We start from the raw sequence: 17830 nt of genomic DNA, 5'->3' as shown, positions 1-17830 counted from the left end.
CTCAGTCTTCACTTACACAGCAAGCAGAGTACACATGGCGAGGGGTCAATATGGGACACACATGTATCGATAATTTAGTCCAATATCCAGCATATGACATGTACCAGGGTGTAGGAAGTTTTAGTATAATTTATTTTTTCACACACACACAAAAGTTCTTCATTACATCTAGCACTGACAGGCACATAACAACTACTCTTTGTAATATTCTTGTAACTATTTTTCTAAAATATTTGTAAAGTTTTGCAAAGACAAAAAACTAAGTGGAATGCATAGATCCAGGAAAAATCCAAATTGTCAATGAAGAAATAATGAGAATATAAAAAATTTGGCATTTTTACTCACGTCAATATAGCTGGCATTTATATAGGTGGACCCTGCATCTCCATTTATTTCAGAGAGTTCAACACGGTTATAGTCATCTATTTAAGAAAAAGAAAAACAAATAAGTGAAACAATGAGCAATCAACTAACCTAAATATACAGAAATTCAAGTTTTAATAAATACTTACAGGGAAGGATGTCAACATATCGGTTTTTATTTTGGTTAAAAGGCTTTCGAGCATCCTTGATAGAAAACTTACTGAACACACGTGGGATGCTCTGAAAAACATAAAGAAAGATTCTTTAGCTTATAGCAGATTCAGACAAAAATAGTTTTCCCTTTACCAGTTATCATTTTGAGTAAATGTTCTCTTTATACTGATAAACATTCTCTTTATGCTGATAGAACCACTTGTATACGGATATTGAAATCTACATTATTAGGAATTATGCACAAATACCATTTTCCTTAATAATTATGATGGATTATTTTCAGGACAAATATAATGAAAAAAGTTTAAAATTTGTTGCTGTGCCATTTTAAAATTCGTTTTAAAAATAGTGCTTAGATAATTACTTGAGAACAAGTACAAAATAAGTCAAACAGGTTTTGTGATGTGACTTTATAATTGACAATGGTACAGTAAAGCAATATACTAAAATATTTACTAGCTTCATACTAAGATGTTATCATCTTTTATGAGCCTCTCATCTAGCCTGTAAATATCTGCTAATAATATCTACCTCAATTATACTGCAGTGTTATTTAGGCCAAATTATAAAGGCAAATGGTCATAAAGATATGCTTAAAGTGGAATTTCCTTGATGAAAGAATAGAATTTCTCAGGCCGGGGATTTAGCTCAGTGGTTTCACTGCCTGCTGCGCAAGCGCAAGGACCCGAGTTCAATTCCCAGTACCCAAAAAAAAGAATAGAATTTCTCATCCTGTATGAAGAATGCCACATACCTGAAATTCAGCCAGAAAAAGTCGACCTTCATCAGCAATTTTTCTCTTATATGTTTCCAACAGAACATCCGCCTGAATTGGCTCCACAGTCATCAGTTGTTTTTCATCATCTGTGAGCATATTAATGAGTCGGGAGTATTGTTGAGTGTATCTTTTCCATGTGCATACAGATTTTGCTAAATTTATAACTTGGACCTAATCCTCAACTTCTTTTTTCTCCCACATATTCTGCCTGGGAAATCTCACATAGAAAACATTCATCTATAAATCCGTGACGTCTAAGTATTGTACTTCATTCTTCTGGGCTTGCTACTGTTCCTTTTTCTAGAATGCAACCCATAGAAAAGATCCCAGATCGAATAACACCATTGTTAGGACATATATATTTCCGTTTGATTGCATGAATTGTATAATAATTAATGTATTTATTTTTACATAATTATTTTTACTCCCATTTCAACTTACCAGAAAACATTAGAATTGTATTGATGAAGTTAGTTTAATTTGATAATCTTTTTATACAAGACTGTGAAGCAAGTTGTATTCATTTGTTGTGCCTCCAGAATATAAAACACATACACTATGTTTGTCAAATAACTTACTATATTAGTAGAAATACCAATTAACCATCAAGTGCTATAATTGTATATGAAACTTGAAAACAATCATATTAGACATAAACAATAAAATAATATTAGACCTAAACAATAAGAGAATTTTTTAAAAGTAAGCTGTCATATATGTTAAAATCTTATTCCTCCTACTATTCCCCGTCCTGTTCATAGCACTTCTTTCAGTGCTCATGTTAATTTTCCCCATTTAGGAAGAAAATAAAATTGTGTGCAAGCGTGGCACATTTATCTGATTGTCTATGGAAACGTTCTATCTAATTAAACTTATCAAACGGACAAAGTGCTGTGGCTTCTTTGTGTTTTAAGAGATCCCCAGTATTCATTTATTCTGAACTGAGAACACACTGCAGGATTTTAGCGACTTTGGTGAGTAAATTCTAATGCACTCCAATGTGCAATCAGTACAAATTTTGAGATTAAACATTTTGAACCCTCTCCAACCAGCCTTGACTTACTGAAGCAGACTTTCCTCTACCCAGGTGCTTGTTGCTCTTTTGCTTTTCATTCTTCCCTCAGCCTATCAAGACTAATGCTGAAGCTGTGTTATCTTGCTAATTTATTTTGTCATTGATAAATCCTGAATTTCACACACCCACTGAGTTCTGGGCCTAGACTAGTGAATGTGTAGGAAAAAGCTCCCTGCCTTCCCAAAGCTTACATTCCAATTATAAGAGGACAATCAAGAAATCAATGAGGTCTGGGGATTTAGCTCAGTGGAGCCATCGCCTGCTTCGCAAGTGCAAGGTCTCAAGTTCAATCCCCAGCACCAAAAAAAGAAAAAGAAGAAGAAAAGAAATCAGTGAAACACTGTATCAGCTAGTGATACATTTTGCAGAAAGAAAGAAAGAAAGAAAGAAAGAAAGAAAGAAAGAAAGAAAGAAAGAAAGAGAGAAAGAAAGAGAGAAAGCCAAAGGACTTCAGTTCTGTACACAGACTGGTACCTGCTGTCACGGAGAAAGCCCCTTTGAATATAAGCTAATACAAGATGAAGGACTTCTGAATTCTGCCTCTCCTTTTTTTTTAATTCATTAATTTTATTGGTACATTTCAGGTATATAATACAGTTAGATCCATCATTGGGAATTTGTGCCTTTACATGACATATCTTGGTTCTTGTTTTTTTCCCCATTCCCCTGCTCTCCCTTCAACCCTCCACCCTTCCCTATTTATAAAGACTTTGTTTCTGTTTTTTCCTTTCCTCATATTTATTCCTTTCCCGTCTTCCTTTCCCCTACACCTCCTACTTCCCCTTCCCCTTTGGACCTTTTCTTCCTATTTCACATTATCTATTATACATTTTGATCCTTATTTACACTTTCAGTTTCTCACACCAGAGAAACTATTCAGTATTTACACGTTTGTCCTTATTTATTTCACTTAAGAGGATCACCTCAATGTGATTCCAGTTAACTATAAATGTCTCTAGTTTCTCATTCTTTATGGCTGAGCAGTACTCCATTTTATTAAAAAAAATTTTCCTGTCTTGATTAAAAGAAATCAGATGCATTTCATTATTGTAAACATAGACGGAAATTATTTAATTCGAACTCATTTTACTCGATTATGTCTTTAAAGATTAAAGAAATAATGTAAAAATTGAATTTTTTTAAAAAAGGAATATTGTTTTGCTTGAAGTCAACTTGCTGTTCTTTGTCCTGTCTGTAACTGTGTTGATAGGGGGAGCAGCCACCATCCCACCCTAGCAAGGACCTGAGGACCTGAGGACCTGAGTTAGCACTTCCTCATCCCTGTGACTGACTTGCATTCTGCACTTCCCTCTTTCATTCTTCATTTGGTCTTGTGTGCCCCACAATCTTAGCAAACATGATTAACATTCTCCCCAAAGTCAGTTTTCTCTTTGTATAAAACTAGAAACATTCAACTACTATGATGTTTATAAATTCATGCCTAATTTGTTGATCTAGCTGTCTTCCTCTTTTAGTTCCTAACTCCTTCAAGAGTAGAGTCTGTGGTAGTCACCGTAGTTGCTTAGTTTGTTGGGCCATATTGACACATAGGATGAACTTCACAGATGCTTGTTTGTTGGATAAATGAATTTGCACTTCATCATTGTATCAGCAGAAGAAGCCAGGTTAACTTTAAATGCCCAATTCTTTTTTAAAAATAAGTAAACTCAAATGAGAATAGGGAATAGTCATCAGCAAAAAAATATGCATACTTACCTTTTACAACAAGTTCCTGTTCTTCATCTAAGTTGCTGTGAAAAATAAGAAATATATATTTCTACATTCTTTAGAAACATTGAATTTAGTTGCCATTCTATTTAATTGAGTTAATTTTATTGAATGAATGCATTGAAGGAAGGAAAAATGGAGGCAAAGTGGATGGACAGGGAAGAGAGAAAAGGATAGGAGGAGAAGAAGGAAGAGGGAAAAGACAAGAGGGAAAGAAGACAGAAAAGATGGCAAAGAAAGGAAAGGTGTTGAGGTAAGAGAATGACGAGGAGGGAAGTCAAGAAAAAAACGAGAGAGGACCAAACCAATCGAGAGTGTGTGCTGAGATGACTTCACATAAATAACTAAACCATATTATTTCAATCTTCCTTTTCCCAGAAATTCCTTCCTTTGTTTTGCTTTTGCCATTTCTAGAACACCCTGACCCACTGTATACTAAAAGAACAGGCACATTGTTTTTATCTGTCTTTAGTAAAATAAGTCTAACATTATTAGCAAATTCAGAGAATATGAATATCTAACCTAAATCCAAAACACCATAATAAAAGTCTTCAATTCAAGGTCAGTTCTGAACTGGACTTTGGGTTGTCCTCTTTTCCTGTGGTTCCCTCCCTGCCTTTGAGCTATGACATTGGTTGTTATTACTGCCATTATGTGTTAATTCATATATCAGTTCTTACCTGGATCTCTTCTTGTGCAGATCATATATTTTATAGAGAACAACAAGCAGAGCTATCGATGTCACAATAATCAGAAATACCAGAAATGCAATCAGTACTTTGGAATTATCTAGAAATAGAAAATAATACATGAGGCAAGTTTATTGTGTCATATATTTGCTAGATTGAATAATCACTTTTAAAGAAATTACATTTTAATATTTTAATTCCCTGTCAAGTTTTCAAATATAAAAATTTCAGAATAAGACCAAATACAATAAATTCCTAATTGTGTGACTCTGGCTACATTATTCAGAACACATGAAATCATTTATATTTAAAGAGAATAATTAGAAAATAAATGACTATGTTCCTTTCCTCCATTAAATAATATTCTTTCATGGGATAATATCATTATATTTAATTCTTTCAGTCACTTCATTTAAATAGGATCAAGTAGGTAATCCAGTTATGATTTTCAGAGAGAGATGCATATTATTTAACTTGGTATGCAGAAGTGAGCTGCCTCTTAAGAGAAGCAGAAAGCCTTCTAACCCACAAAGATAAACCCCCTTATAAGCTCCCTGAGATATGAAATCAATTAACCAAAAGACAAAAAAATATGTCATTCGACAGTAATGCCCTGAGTTAAATTTTCTCTACGGTTCAATGTGAAATCACATCCTTTCATGTGGAATGGGCTGAGAAGGGGTGTACCAGAAATGTCTTTGCCCTGAATTAGAACATTATACTTGGCAGACAGTGAAAGTGCAACAGAATAAAGCAACGACTCAAGGTCCTCAGCTCCAGAGGCTTAGGTTCCAATTCTAGTTACACAACATTCTAGTTGAGAACTTTCCCAGAATCCTTATTACTTTGTATCTCTGGTGCTTAATTCCTACAATGAGCTTAAGTAGGTTGATTCACAATAAACAGTACAATGCTTGGAATACAGTAAGTACTAATCATTCACTAATCCAAACAATACTTTAAATTTTTATTTATTTTTATTAGCATGTTTGCAGCACACAATGTTGACACTGCTTATGAGGAGCTGGTACATGCATATAGCATGTCTTCATTCCCTTTTTCATATTCTTCACCCATATCTTAATCCCATTCTCATTTGAGAAAGATCAATCTCCCTGCTTCTTATTATTTATCTTTTATTTTGCTCTTTATTTATATTTTGAGTTTCTCGTATAAAAGAAACTATGCAATGTTTACCCATGTGTGTTTGATTTATTTCACATTATAGCCTCAAAGGTGTGTCCATTTTCCTACTAATTATGATTCAAGTTTATCTTTCTTTATGGCAGAGTAGTACTCTATTATATGCAAATAATATATTTTCTTTTTCCATTCAGATTTAGCTATTATGAATTGTGCAGCTATAAACATGGGTATTCATGTATCACTGTGATATGATATCTTTAACTCTTTGGGGGCATATCTGGAAGGGGAATAGCTGAGTCAAATGGAAGTTCTAGTTTTAGTTTTTGGAGGACTCTCCATACTGATTTCCATAATGGTTGTACTAGTTTACATTCCCACCAACATTGTAGGAAGGTTCCTTTTTCCCTGGAGCCTAACCATATTTTTGAGTCTTATCATCTGCCAAACACCTCTCTAGATACTTAACATATCTCAGAAAACTAAATAAATACACAAAAATCAGCAGCACTGCTATATGGCAATAGCAAATTATCTGAAATAAAAATCAAGAAAAGAATTCTGTTTAAAAGAGCTACAAGCCAGATGCAATGATGTGTACCTGCAATCCCAGCTAACTGGGAGGCTGAGGCAGGAGGATTATGCATTTGAGATCAACCTGGACAACATAGCAAAACCTTATCTCAAAACAGGAGAATAAAAAAACAATAAAAAACTAGAAATAGATATAATGAAAGAGGTATAATATCTCTATAATGAAAATTATAGTAGACTGATATAGAAATTACAATGAATACAAAAGAGGAAAGACATCTCATGCTCATAGGCTGGAAGAATGAATATTGTTAAAATGTCCACAGTAGCAAAAGTAATCTACAGATTTACTGCCATCCCAATCAAAATACCAAAGAAATTCTGCCTAGAATGAGAAGAAACAATTTCACATTTATATAGACCACAAAACCTTCAAATAACCTTTAGCAAAAAGGACAAAGCAGGAGGCAGTACTTTACTCAACTTCAAACTATACTACAAACTGTAGTGATCAAAACAGCATGATACTGGCATAAATGCAGACACCCAGACCAATAACAGACAGCCTAGAAGCAAACCCATGCATCTGTACCCAACTGCTTTTTGCCAAAGTTGGTAAGAACATTGAGGGACAGTCTTCTCAATAAAAGATGCTGAATAAATTGGATACCCACATCCAGAAGAAAAATAAAATTAGACTTCTATCTCTCACCAATTACAAAAGTCATTCCAAAATATATTAAATACTTAAATGTAAGACCTGAAATGATGAAACTACTGGAAGAAAATAGGAGAAATACTTAGACACTGGAATGGGCAAGGATTTCTTTTGGACAAAACCCCCAAAGCAGAGGAAATGAAGGCAAAAATAGATAGGACTACATCAAACAATCTGCACAGCAAGAGATATAATCAACAAAGTAAAGAGACAGCCTACAGAAGGGGAGAAAGAATTTGCAAACTACATGTCTGACAAAGAGCTTATATCTAAATATATATATATATATATGGAATTCCAAAAACACAAAAACTATTTTCCAATAGCAATAAATAAATAAATAAATAAATAACCTGATTAAAAATGGTCAATAGACCTAAATAGATATTTCTAGAAAGAAGACATACAAATGGCAACAGATCAGTAATCATCAAGGAAATGCAAGTCAAAGCCTCAATGAAGTATCACATCACTCAGTAATAATTGCTATTATTAAAATGACTAGTTCCAGGGTCGATATGCAAGAAAGGAAACTCTTGCATACTACTGATGGTAATGTAAAGTAATACAGTCATGATTGAAAATACTATGAAGCTTGTTCAAAAATTAAGGAAATTAAACCAGTCTGTCTTGGAGACATCTGCACACCCATGTTTATTGCAGCATTATTCACAATAACGAAGAAAAGGAAAGATCCTAAGTGATCATCAACTGATGAAGGAATAAAGAAAATGTGATACATAAACAATGGAGAATTCTCTTCCTCCATAAAAACAATGAAATCTTGTTATTCGGGACAACATGGATAGAACTGGAGATCACTGTGTTAAGTGAAATAACTCAGGCAAAGACAAATGGTGCATGATATCACTAATATGTGAAATTTTAAAAATGTGATACCACAGAAGTTGAGAGTACAGTGTTGGTTACCAGAGGGGAAGTTTGATCACTGGACACTAAGTTATAGTTAGATAAGAGTACGAAGTTCAGGCGTGCTATTGTATAAGAGCATGATTACAGATAGCAATGCAATAATGTACTGAACCTTTCCAAAAGCTACAGCAATGAATTTTAAAAGCTTTCAACCATAAAGAAATGATAAATGTGAGTAAATACATGTTTCACAAGTACACTTATCAAAACGTCCCATGCACCATTAATATTTGTAATTTTCAGGTTTTTATGTGTTTGTTAAAAATTGAATATAAACTTGAAATGTTTAAATGCCATCACAGAAGATAAAACAAAAACACTGTTTTTATGAAACTTACTTTTTAGTGAGGAAAGAAAGACAAATAAACAATAAACATAATAACTAAGCAAATGGTACTGTAAGTTGGAAGATGACAAATGTCGTGAAGGTGAAAAGGAAGACAGCAGCAAAAGCCAGGCAAGTATCAGTTTTCACAAAATTCACATTTGCATTGGGAAAACTAGACCTTGGAGAGATAAACAAACAAATGAAGTAGCTGTATGTTTTTCCTTAATTTTGGAAAAAACAACCAAAGTGGGAAGTAGGGGAAGCCTGCTTTTTATGTGATCACTGGGTAGGAGACAATTCTATAAGCTGAAAGATGGAAATGATACCACCAAGCCATAGATGCTAGAAACACTTTACCTTATGCTCAAATTTTCTATAACTAGAAATATAAAAGTAGAAAATGAATTTTAGGTAGAGACAGTAAGACTTGAATTTGAATTCTGGCAGCCATTTCTTTGACTTATAACGTAGGACATATTGATTCAATTATCTAAGCTTAGGTTTCTTCACCTCTAAAGTAGGAATGATTTTATTTTCTTTAAGGGTGTATTTATCCTAGATGTACATACAGAATGGATGGATAGATGACTGTTATTATATAAGTAGACTGTACTTCCTTAAGCGCATTATTAAAAGGAAAAATATTACTGGCAAAACAGAATACCCCAAGTGGCATTTTGCAAGAAACTACACCAAGTGATTATAAATCAGTGCTCTAATCCAGTCATTACTATGATTGGTTCTACACAACTATTAAGTACTATGGGACTTTGCTTTGATAAATGTAAATGTATTAGTAATAAAATAGTCAAACTTTCAAATATATTCTCTTGTATATCCACATGTTTTCTTCCTCCACTAATATTAAAGAAGTGAAAATGACATTGACTCATAATGGCAGAGAGAATAGACAGAAGAGTAATTACAAGTAGAGCAACTTCAACAAGTTTTGAAGAGTAGAAAATAGAGGAGAGGAAGCTATAACCTAAGTATCACGCTAAAAAGTATTTATGCTAATTACTAGGAATACGTGAGTCTCAAGTTTGGGGGCAACATATGCAGTGGAAATAAATCACAGGCCAGAAAGTAAAAGACAATAAAAGTCAAAGGTCTGTGTTAGTAACTCTAGAAAGAGCAATATATACCATACACAGACACACACATAGACACACACACACACACACACACACACACACATACACACAGAAGAAACAACAAGGGAAAGAGAAATAGTTAAAAGTGGTTATTTGGTGAACTACACAAAGGATAGGGAGTATGACATATACATGTTGTTTTCATTATTATAATGAAATTTTATTTAAGGGATTTTTTAATGCACATCTCTATTTTAACTAAAACATTTAAAATATTAATGATATATTTTTAAATAGCCAAATTGTCACTAAGCAATGTTATCTTCAATTAGGCAAATCAGAACAAAATTATACCTAAGGCTCACTTCTCACAAGCCAAGTTTCAGGGACAGAATCAATACAGGATAGACAAGGACAAAAAGATAACAATCTCTAGACAATACACAAGAAAAAGTTATTAAGTTTGCAAAATTACTATAAATATTATTATAACAATGATCTGTGTAGATAAACCCTTTTATAATATATTTTATGAAAGCAACAATCCTTTAGTAACAGAGTTCCCTACTTTGCATTAAAATATTGCATTTGGATATGATGTTCATTTATATTTATAGTTCCCTTGACACCTTAATATATTATATTTATGGAAGCTATAATTTAAATGTGTAATGGGAGTATGGATATAGTTAATATAATAAAGCTTTATAATAGTTAATATATAATTTATATAGATATAATAAATGGTCCAGTGATAACTTACAAGATGTTCGGTGAGGTATTCTAGCTGGCTCTCCCTTATAAAAAGCATTGACGGGATATACCTAAATTTCAGTGAAAAAAAAATAATTGAACTTTCCAATGTAAATTTACATAAAATAATATAATATGTACATTATTTCTCATATAATGTTGTTTATTTCTGTTAAAAATAGATAGATTTGCCAGGTATGGTGGCGCATCCCTGTAATCCCAGCAATCAGGAGGCTGAGGCAGGAGGATAACCATGAGTTCCAAGCTAGCCTGGGCTACATGGCTAGACTCTGTCTCAAAAATATATATATACATATTTGCTTTAATCTGAAGTGAAAACGTCAAAGTTATGCCAATATGTTGTTGTCAAACATTTTTTTAAAAGGTAGTCCAAAAGATATATAAAAAATCAGCCTATTTTTAGAAGTGATAATAATTTTAATCATCAAGAGTAAACAATTTACAACAATTGTACATAAAATGAACATAGTTTTTAATGGTAAATGGACACAGGGTGCAATTTAGAGTGTAGATATAATTGGCATAAACACATCCATGATATTTAATAACAATCAACCAAAAACAGTTTAGATATACAAGGTAACTGAAAGGAGTAAAGAAACAATGATAATCTTGGCAGAAAATAAATTTATGTAAAAATAGATCTAAATAATATCATTAAAAGAGATTAATTATAAATACAAGAAACCTAACAAATATCTATCTAAGCTTTAGTCATATAGGATCATAAATGATATCCTCATTATTCACAGATCCTTCATAAATATTTATCATATATTATTATAAAGAAATGATTGAAAGATTTTGCTATTTACAAATAAATGGGTTTGCTGAATGTTGTTATATTAGAGATCAACGTGGTTATTAGAAAATGGTAAAACCATATACCAGAATCGTATGCAAATATCAAAAATTACATAGTATTAAAATATTTAATGTGGAAAGAGATGCATGATGTAATGACATAAGAAAAATACAGTTTACCAAATTGTGTATTCATAATGTTGATAATATATGTAACATATATAATGCATAGTACTGCATTATACATTTTGCAAGTACGTTCATAAAATATGATCTATAAACAGTGAGATAATGGATAGCTTTTACTTCTTCTTTTTTTTTTTTTTTTTTGGTATCCGGGATTGAATTCAGGACCTTGCACTTGGGAGGCAGGTACAGTGCCACTGAGCTAAATTCCCAGTCCTAGGTTTTACTTCTTTATGTTCAACGATACTTTGTATCATTATTTCAAGATACATGTAAAAGTTTTTCAGTTGAAAATTCACATCAATACAGATAAAAACAGGGGTAAAGAAAAGATATGACAAAGTAATGAACTGCTCCACAGTGTTTTGATTCTTGATAAAGAAGAGTAATTTCCCTGTAAGTGAAATATTTCAAAGTTGTAAAATATTCTAATAAAATATTTGCTTTAAACCACTGCTTTTGGTTCAAGGGAAAAAGTTTGGAGTCTTTTTCTTTTTAAATTTGAAACTTCTTGAAGTTGACTCCATTAGATATCAGAGCTCTCATGTGAGCACTGGTCTCCATATTATTCAAGTACTAGATATTAATCATTATAATGTATTTTGAAACTATGGTGATCACAGAAATTGTGACTTACCCAAAACTCATAGTCTGTTGAATACCAAAGACCTGATAAAGTAAATGTGCAGGTCTTATTGGAGACATTTCTAGTCAGATCATTTTTAACTCTGACTTCCAACTCATAACTCACACCAGGGCCATTAATCTTATCAGGTTTGTTACAACTGACAACCACACTATTATCTGCAGTCTGAAATACTTGCAGTGACTGAACCCGGCTTGGACCTATCAAAATAAAGAAAAACTGGTTATTTTAACCACTGGATAGTGAATATTTTAATTACTGGACAATATGCATACAGTATAAAGGTATTTGAAGTGTTTGTTTGGAGGTATAACAGCATATAAGTGACAAAATGTATAAAAATACATTAATGACAAAACATTCAAAAATAAATCACCTGTTTGTTCAGTTAGTATGAACATACAGGTTGTACTCGAAACCATGAGAGTTCACGCAATCCCTGAAGGGGACTGTGTAGAATGAGGAAGGAGTGAAAAAGTGGAGGGAGAGGAAATAATGATGACTGGAAACCCCGTAAGGCCTCCCACGCAATTCCAATCCCTCTGTCCTGAAGGACAGCCTTTATTCTGGTAAACACTGGCTAGATTCTTCACGAGCAAGTAACAAACTGTCTTTGCTTCCTGCAATATCACTGAAACTCGGGGAGACAACAAAACCACAGAGTGCCAGGACTTGGACTCTTGAATTCATGAGCTAAATGACCTGCAGAACAGTTACCCTAAACAGAACTAACAAGTGCTGGTTGGAGTGTCTGGCACTATGGAGCAGCCTCCCTCAGAGCCATTTCTTGGCCCTGTCTTCAGTGGAGGTTCAGAGGATCATCAAGGCTGGTCTAGCTTGGGCTTGGAAACTATGCAGACACCACTCAGGTGACAAGAGCCAAACCCACTGCAACCTCCAATGGAAAATGTAGCATGAAATAAAATAATAGGGAGTGCAGTGTCACTGAAAAAAGAAAATGCTACCAAAAGATTGTATTTTAGGAAGTGTTCTATCAGGTGAATACAGGTTAATTTCATGCTTTGTAATATACTGCCAGGTGACAGACTGTTAATGTTTTTTGATAGTAAAGTCAACACTAGACCTTTTTTAAAATTCTAAGTTAATATTTACATGCTTGAAATCTCAAAAATAGTAGCATTAAGTGCCCTCACACTTTGCCCCTACAATCATATAACTATATCTGAAGCCTACAGAGAGCTCAGATATGTCTTTATTTTGTTTAAATTTATTATAAGCCATAGATGCTAAAACTGTGCCAGGTCAAGATGTTTACCAAATGAAGCATAAAGACAGATGTACTGTGAGCTAAAACATCCATTCTTTCTACTTCGCCAATCAGGAAAAGGAGCATAAAAGCATAGAACTTACGTCCAGGCTTTGTCTGAAATTCACAGGTCGCAGCACTTCCGTTACGCTGCACTTTTGCTGTGACATAGGCAAATAATGATACATGATAGTTTGTATAAGGGTCCAAAAGTTCCAAATTATATTTGGTCACGTTCGCATTCAGATTGATAAATTTGTCTTTTTCTTTTCCTATGGAAAAAAAAAATAGAAAAGTTCAGTCACCAAAAGTCAGGATTACTACATATTTAATTTGGTCTCTACATGGTATTATTCCAAGCAAAGTCCAAACTAAACAGTGAGTAAGAAATAAGAATCTTTTTATATCAGAAGTACATAAAATTATCAGAAAATATACTGAATAAATTTAATTCTTATACATAAACTCAAATACTCAAAAATTATTGCTTTGTATCACTAATTTGAACACAAAATATTTACCAACTTAAGACAGATTTGTGAAGATGCCCTGTTTTCTTCCCGAGATAACAGTCTGCAGCAGATAGCATGAAATTCTTAAGTTATGATGTTTTAATTTTTTATGAAATCTCTTTTGATACTCAGCCTCTGATCTTTGAAATAAACCTGAACTATTGTTGTGAACCTTCAGGGGAGGGGCCCCGTGAAAAACCAATAGCGAGATGTATTATACAATACTAATTTGAACCACTAAGTAATTCTTAGGGGCCATGAAACTTAGGGAAAGCCTCACTCTGGTACTGTCTGGTGACAGATGAGTGAAAACTGAATTGGAAAAGGAGAACAGCAAATGCTACAAATGAAAGAAGGAATGTGCTGAGATTAGGGACGCAGCTGACAAGGATGGCTGGCCAGGGAGGCATAGAAGAGATAAGGCTTTATTTAAGTGCTACTTAGCATGCAGAAGAGTTAGCATCGATTAAGTGAAAAAAAAAATCACTAGTTACTGAGATTTTTGAGTTGACAAATGACACAAGAAAAGATGGGTTAAAATAAGATTAGCAAGGAATCATGTTACTGGTCCATATTTATAGTAAAAATTATAACATTAATAAAGATACAATGAATCACCATTCACTCCATAAGCCAAGCACTGTTTTTAGCATTTTAATTAATGTAACTTTCACTATGGTCCTGTAAGTTGGCACCCTTGGTATCATTTTTATTTTACAGATGATATCAAGTAATATGTCCATAACCTTGTGGGAAAGGGAGCGTGAAACCTGAATGGAACCCAGGTCTGACATTTCCAAGTGTATGATTCAGTCATGTGGTCTGGGGTAGAAAAGCAACAAGTGCCTGCAGCAGGGCAAAGCTTCATCTTTGTGCTGGACACCTCATTTCTCTGGGGTAGCTAGATGTGCGCTGGACTTGTAGGAGCAATGCAAGGAGCAATGCAAGCGATGCATTTCTTGTCCTAGTTACTTATCTATGGAGCATATAGTAATATCTGCATATTGCCATGGGATTGTAAATAGTAAGATGATGTAGCTATTTTAGGCTGATTAAAAGTCTTATTTCCTCAAAATCCCCAAACTGGGGTTAACTGATTCACATGTGGCAGCTCAGACTTTCCATGTCCCTCATGAGAATTCTCTTTGAAGACAGAAAAGGTGTGAGCTCAAGGGAGAAGCAGGTGGAGCCTTCTTACTCTTGATTTCTAAAACCTCCTTATATATATATATACACAATCTGGCTTTTAGGACAACAGACTTCTTATTGAGATAAGATCCAAGTGTCAAGACACTTTTTTTTTTTGGTACCGGGGATCGAACTCAGATCCTTGCATTTGCACAGCAGGTGGTGAACCCACTGAGCTAAATCCCCAGCCCCAAGAAACTTTTTAAGAGCAACCTGGGCATCTGTTTAGTAACCTAATTATGGGTGTTGGCTTATATAATCTCACAATCATTCTGTACCAAAATAAGTTTCATTAATATATTTCTATCAAGCTTTTATATTAAGCAATGTGACAGAATTCAGATTTTTGGTTTTATTTTTGAACAATGCATTGTTCAAAGACATTGTCATTGGAGATTTTTTTAAAATCACTAATTCCTTAAACTTTGCAGTGCTTAGAAAGATAGGTAGGGGTATTTATTTGCTTGAAATTTGGTGGTTAATCTTTGTCAGGAACATGACTGGATTAAAGGTCACCTAGAAAATTACTAGAGAACACTTTTGGGTGTATCTGTGAGGCTGTTTCCAGGTGATTGGCATGTAGGCCAGTGGACCTAGTGAAGAGGACCCACCTTGAATGAGGGTAGCACTGTCCAATAGGCTGGGGACCCAGATGGAACAAAAAATGGAAGAAGGGGGAGATTTCATGCACAAAGGTTCAACTTTTCTTTAACAGGTGTGTGTTTTGCTGCTGACGTGGCCCACAGAATCCGACTCTTAATTCTTCAGCCTTTGAATGTGGATTTGCACCTGTGTCTCATCAGGGACTTGCAGGCCTTCACTCTCAGGCTGGAGTACATCATCGGTCTCTCTTGTTCTGAGACTTCCAGCTCCTGAGACTGAACAGCCAGTGATTTCCCCGGCTCTCTCACATGCAGCCATTGTGAAATTATCCAGCTTCCTACTATGTAGGCCCATCTAAGAACTCCTCTTCCTTGACTCTGTTCTATTCTCTTGGTTCTTTTCCTTTGAGAACTTTGACTGAGGCCAAAATACTTTACACAAACATTATTTCCCTCTCTATGTGCTGGGACAGTTTTTCTCAGATCTCTGATGTCATAACAAGTAGTGTGCAACAAATAAGGACTTAATTTTGGTAAAGTCTTGAATTTATGAATCTTTCCAAGAGGCTACAAGAGAAGGCCCATCCTACAAGCTATACGTCTTGCCATGGAAATGCCCAGATCGACACTGACTTCTCCACTTGTGTTTTGTTTTATAGAAAGCACCTCAGGAAATGCACTAACAATTTCTTGATGTGGACTATTTTAAAGTTCTTCTTGAACACTATTTCAAATAGAGTAACCATACTGATACTGATACCCAGTGGATTTTTGTACTGCCAAGAAAATGAAAAGGTAATTTTTCTTTAAAAAGAAACATTCTATAAAATAATTTCCAGCCTCATCATTGTGGTCTTGAATGGTGCACAATGGTTTCAAAAAATTTTGAAAACTAATCCTTTGAATAATAAAGGATTTGAATAATAAATCTGCAGACTTCTCCAATTATTGAGAACTCTACACTGTACACTTGACAACATTACGTTAATGGCACAAAATGGCAGCTTCTTCAGATGTCACATGCCAAAAACATGACCAGCACAATGGCAGGAAGAGCACAGTTCAAGCTGTTGAATATTTACTAAATTCCATTAGCCTCAGTTTCCTCAAATGAACTATAAAGATTTGTATGCACCTCTCCTCTCGGTTAGAGAATACTTAATAAAAACCATTAAATAGAATATTATGAAACACCCTACAAACCAAAAACACTAAATAACTGCCAATTGCATTTTTCTTTCCCTTGAAGTCCCTCAATTCCAGAGACACTAAAATAAATTGTGAAAAGATGCAATGTAATGTCCGATTAAGAAGTAATATGAACTTGAAATTTCAAAGACCATTCTGGAATATTTTAATATTGATTTTCCTTGAAATAATGTGAGTAGTTAAAACTGCCGTAACAATACTGTAACAACAGTATAATCCTATAGGTAAAAGGAAGAGGACCTCATTATGGCAAGACAATTTTGGTTCCCCCAGAAAAGATGCACTACGGGCTGCTGCAAAGGGCCTTAAAGAAGACTCAGTGCATGCCACAGAGTGGAGGCTGATTCAGTCACCAGATAACAGGTTTAGAGCAAGAATACATATGAAACCCTCTTCTTCCTATTCTCTCCATTTGCACAGCCATATATCTCAGTGACAGTAACTAACAAGGAGTTATGCTAGTTGCACACAAACAAAAATCTTCGGACTGCTAATAACTAATTGGCTGCATCCTGATTATTCTCACTACATAAATGCAATATTAATATAGATTTCTAAAAGTGCTATAGAATACAAAGGAGCAGTATGCACACTACATTCCCACTACACGCTCTGGCATATGAACAATTCTGCAGTAGAGAAAGTGTAGAAACTGAGAAAAGCATCCAGGAAGAGTGAAAAAGATTCAAAGAAGAGAACAAAATTTCTACCTTTTTTCCTCTATTATAAACCTAACTGTTGAAATTACCAGAAACTAAAAAACATATTTCATCCCTGAAAGCATTTGAGCTAAAAACTATATGTGTATTTAACATTGCTTCAGTAGCTTGATTGTTAAAATTCAAACAACTAAAAACACAAAGTCATCAAAACATAAGATAATGTAATATAGTGGTGGTATTTTACTCTTTGAATTTTAAAATTTATGCCTAGCACCTTCCCACCAAACACAGAGATGGAATTGTATGAATTGTTCAGTTCAGTCCTACAGGTAAAGGATTAGAGCAGCAAGGACCATCCCAGATTTGAAGCCTGATCCGCAATGTTCCTTTGATGCCCGTCATTTACCACAAACATTTTAGATA

The 17830-nt window shown here is 34.2% G+C and overlaps 1 protein-coding gene across 7 annotated transcripts in view; it reads right to left on the bottom strand.

Annotated features, from left to right (window-relative positions):
• Ptprc (protein tyrosine phosphatase receptor type C) overlaps nt 1-17830 on the bottom strand; it is a 113764-nt gene that overhangs the window by 20563 nt on the left and 75371 nt on the right. For all 7 annotated transcript variants that reach the window (XM_087193868.1, XM_087193869.1, XM_087193871.1 and 4 more), the window contains 8 exons: nt 13339-13506; nt 11959-12167; nt 10321-10381; nt 4799-4907; nt 4107-4141; nt 1292-1401; nt 513-603; nt 346-422 (listed from right to left, as the gene is read on the bottom strand). In XM_087193868.1, the coding sequence (XP_087049994.1) occupies nt 346-422; nt 513-603; nt 1292-1401; nt 4107-4141; nt 4799-4907; nt 10321-10381; nt 11959-12167; nt 13339-13506 (860 nt within the window). The remainder of the gene's footprint in view (nt 1-345; nt 423-512; nt 604-1291; nt 1402-4106; nt 4142-4798; nt 4908-10320; nt 10382-11958; nt 12168-13338; nt 13507-17830) is intronic.

This window comes from Heterocephalus glaber, unplaced genomic scaffold, assembly GCF_053883595.1.
Source record: "Heterocephalus glaber isolate CG9 unplaced genomic scaffold, H.glaber_assembly_v1.0 deba00001600, whole genome shotgun sequence".
Lineage (NCBI taxonomy): Eukaryota > Metazoa > Chordata > Mammalia > Rodentia > Bathyergidae > Heterocephalus > Heterocephalus glaber.
The sequence above is the reverse complement of the archived record's forward strand: the minus strand, read 5'-3'. Positions and strand labels throughout refer to the sequence as shown.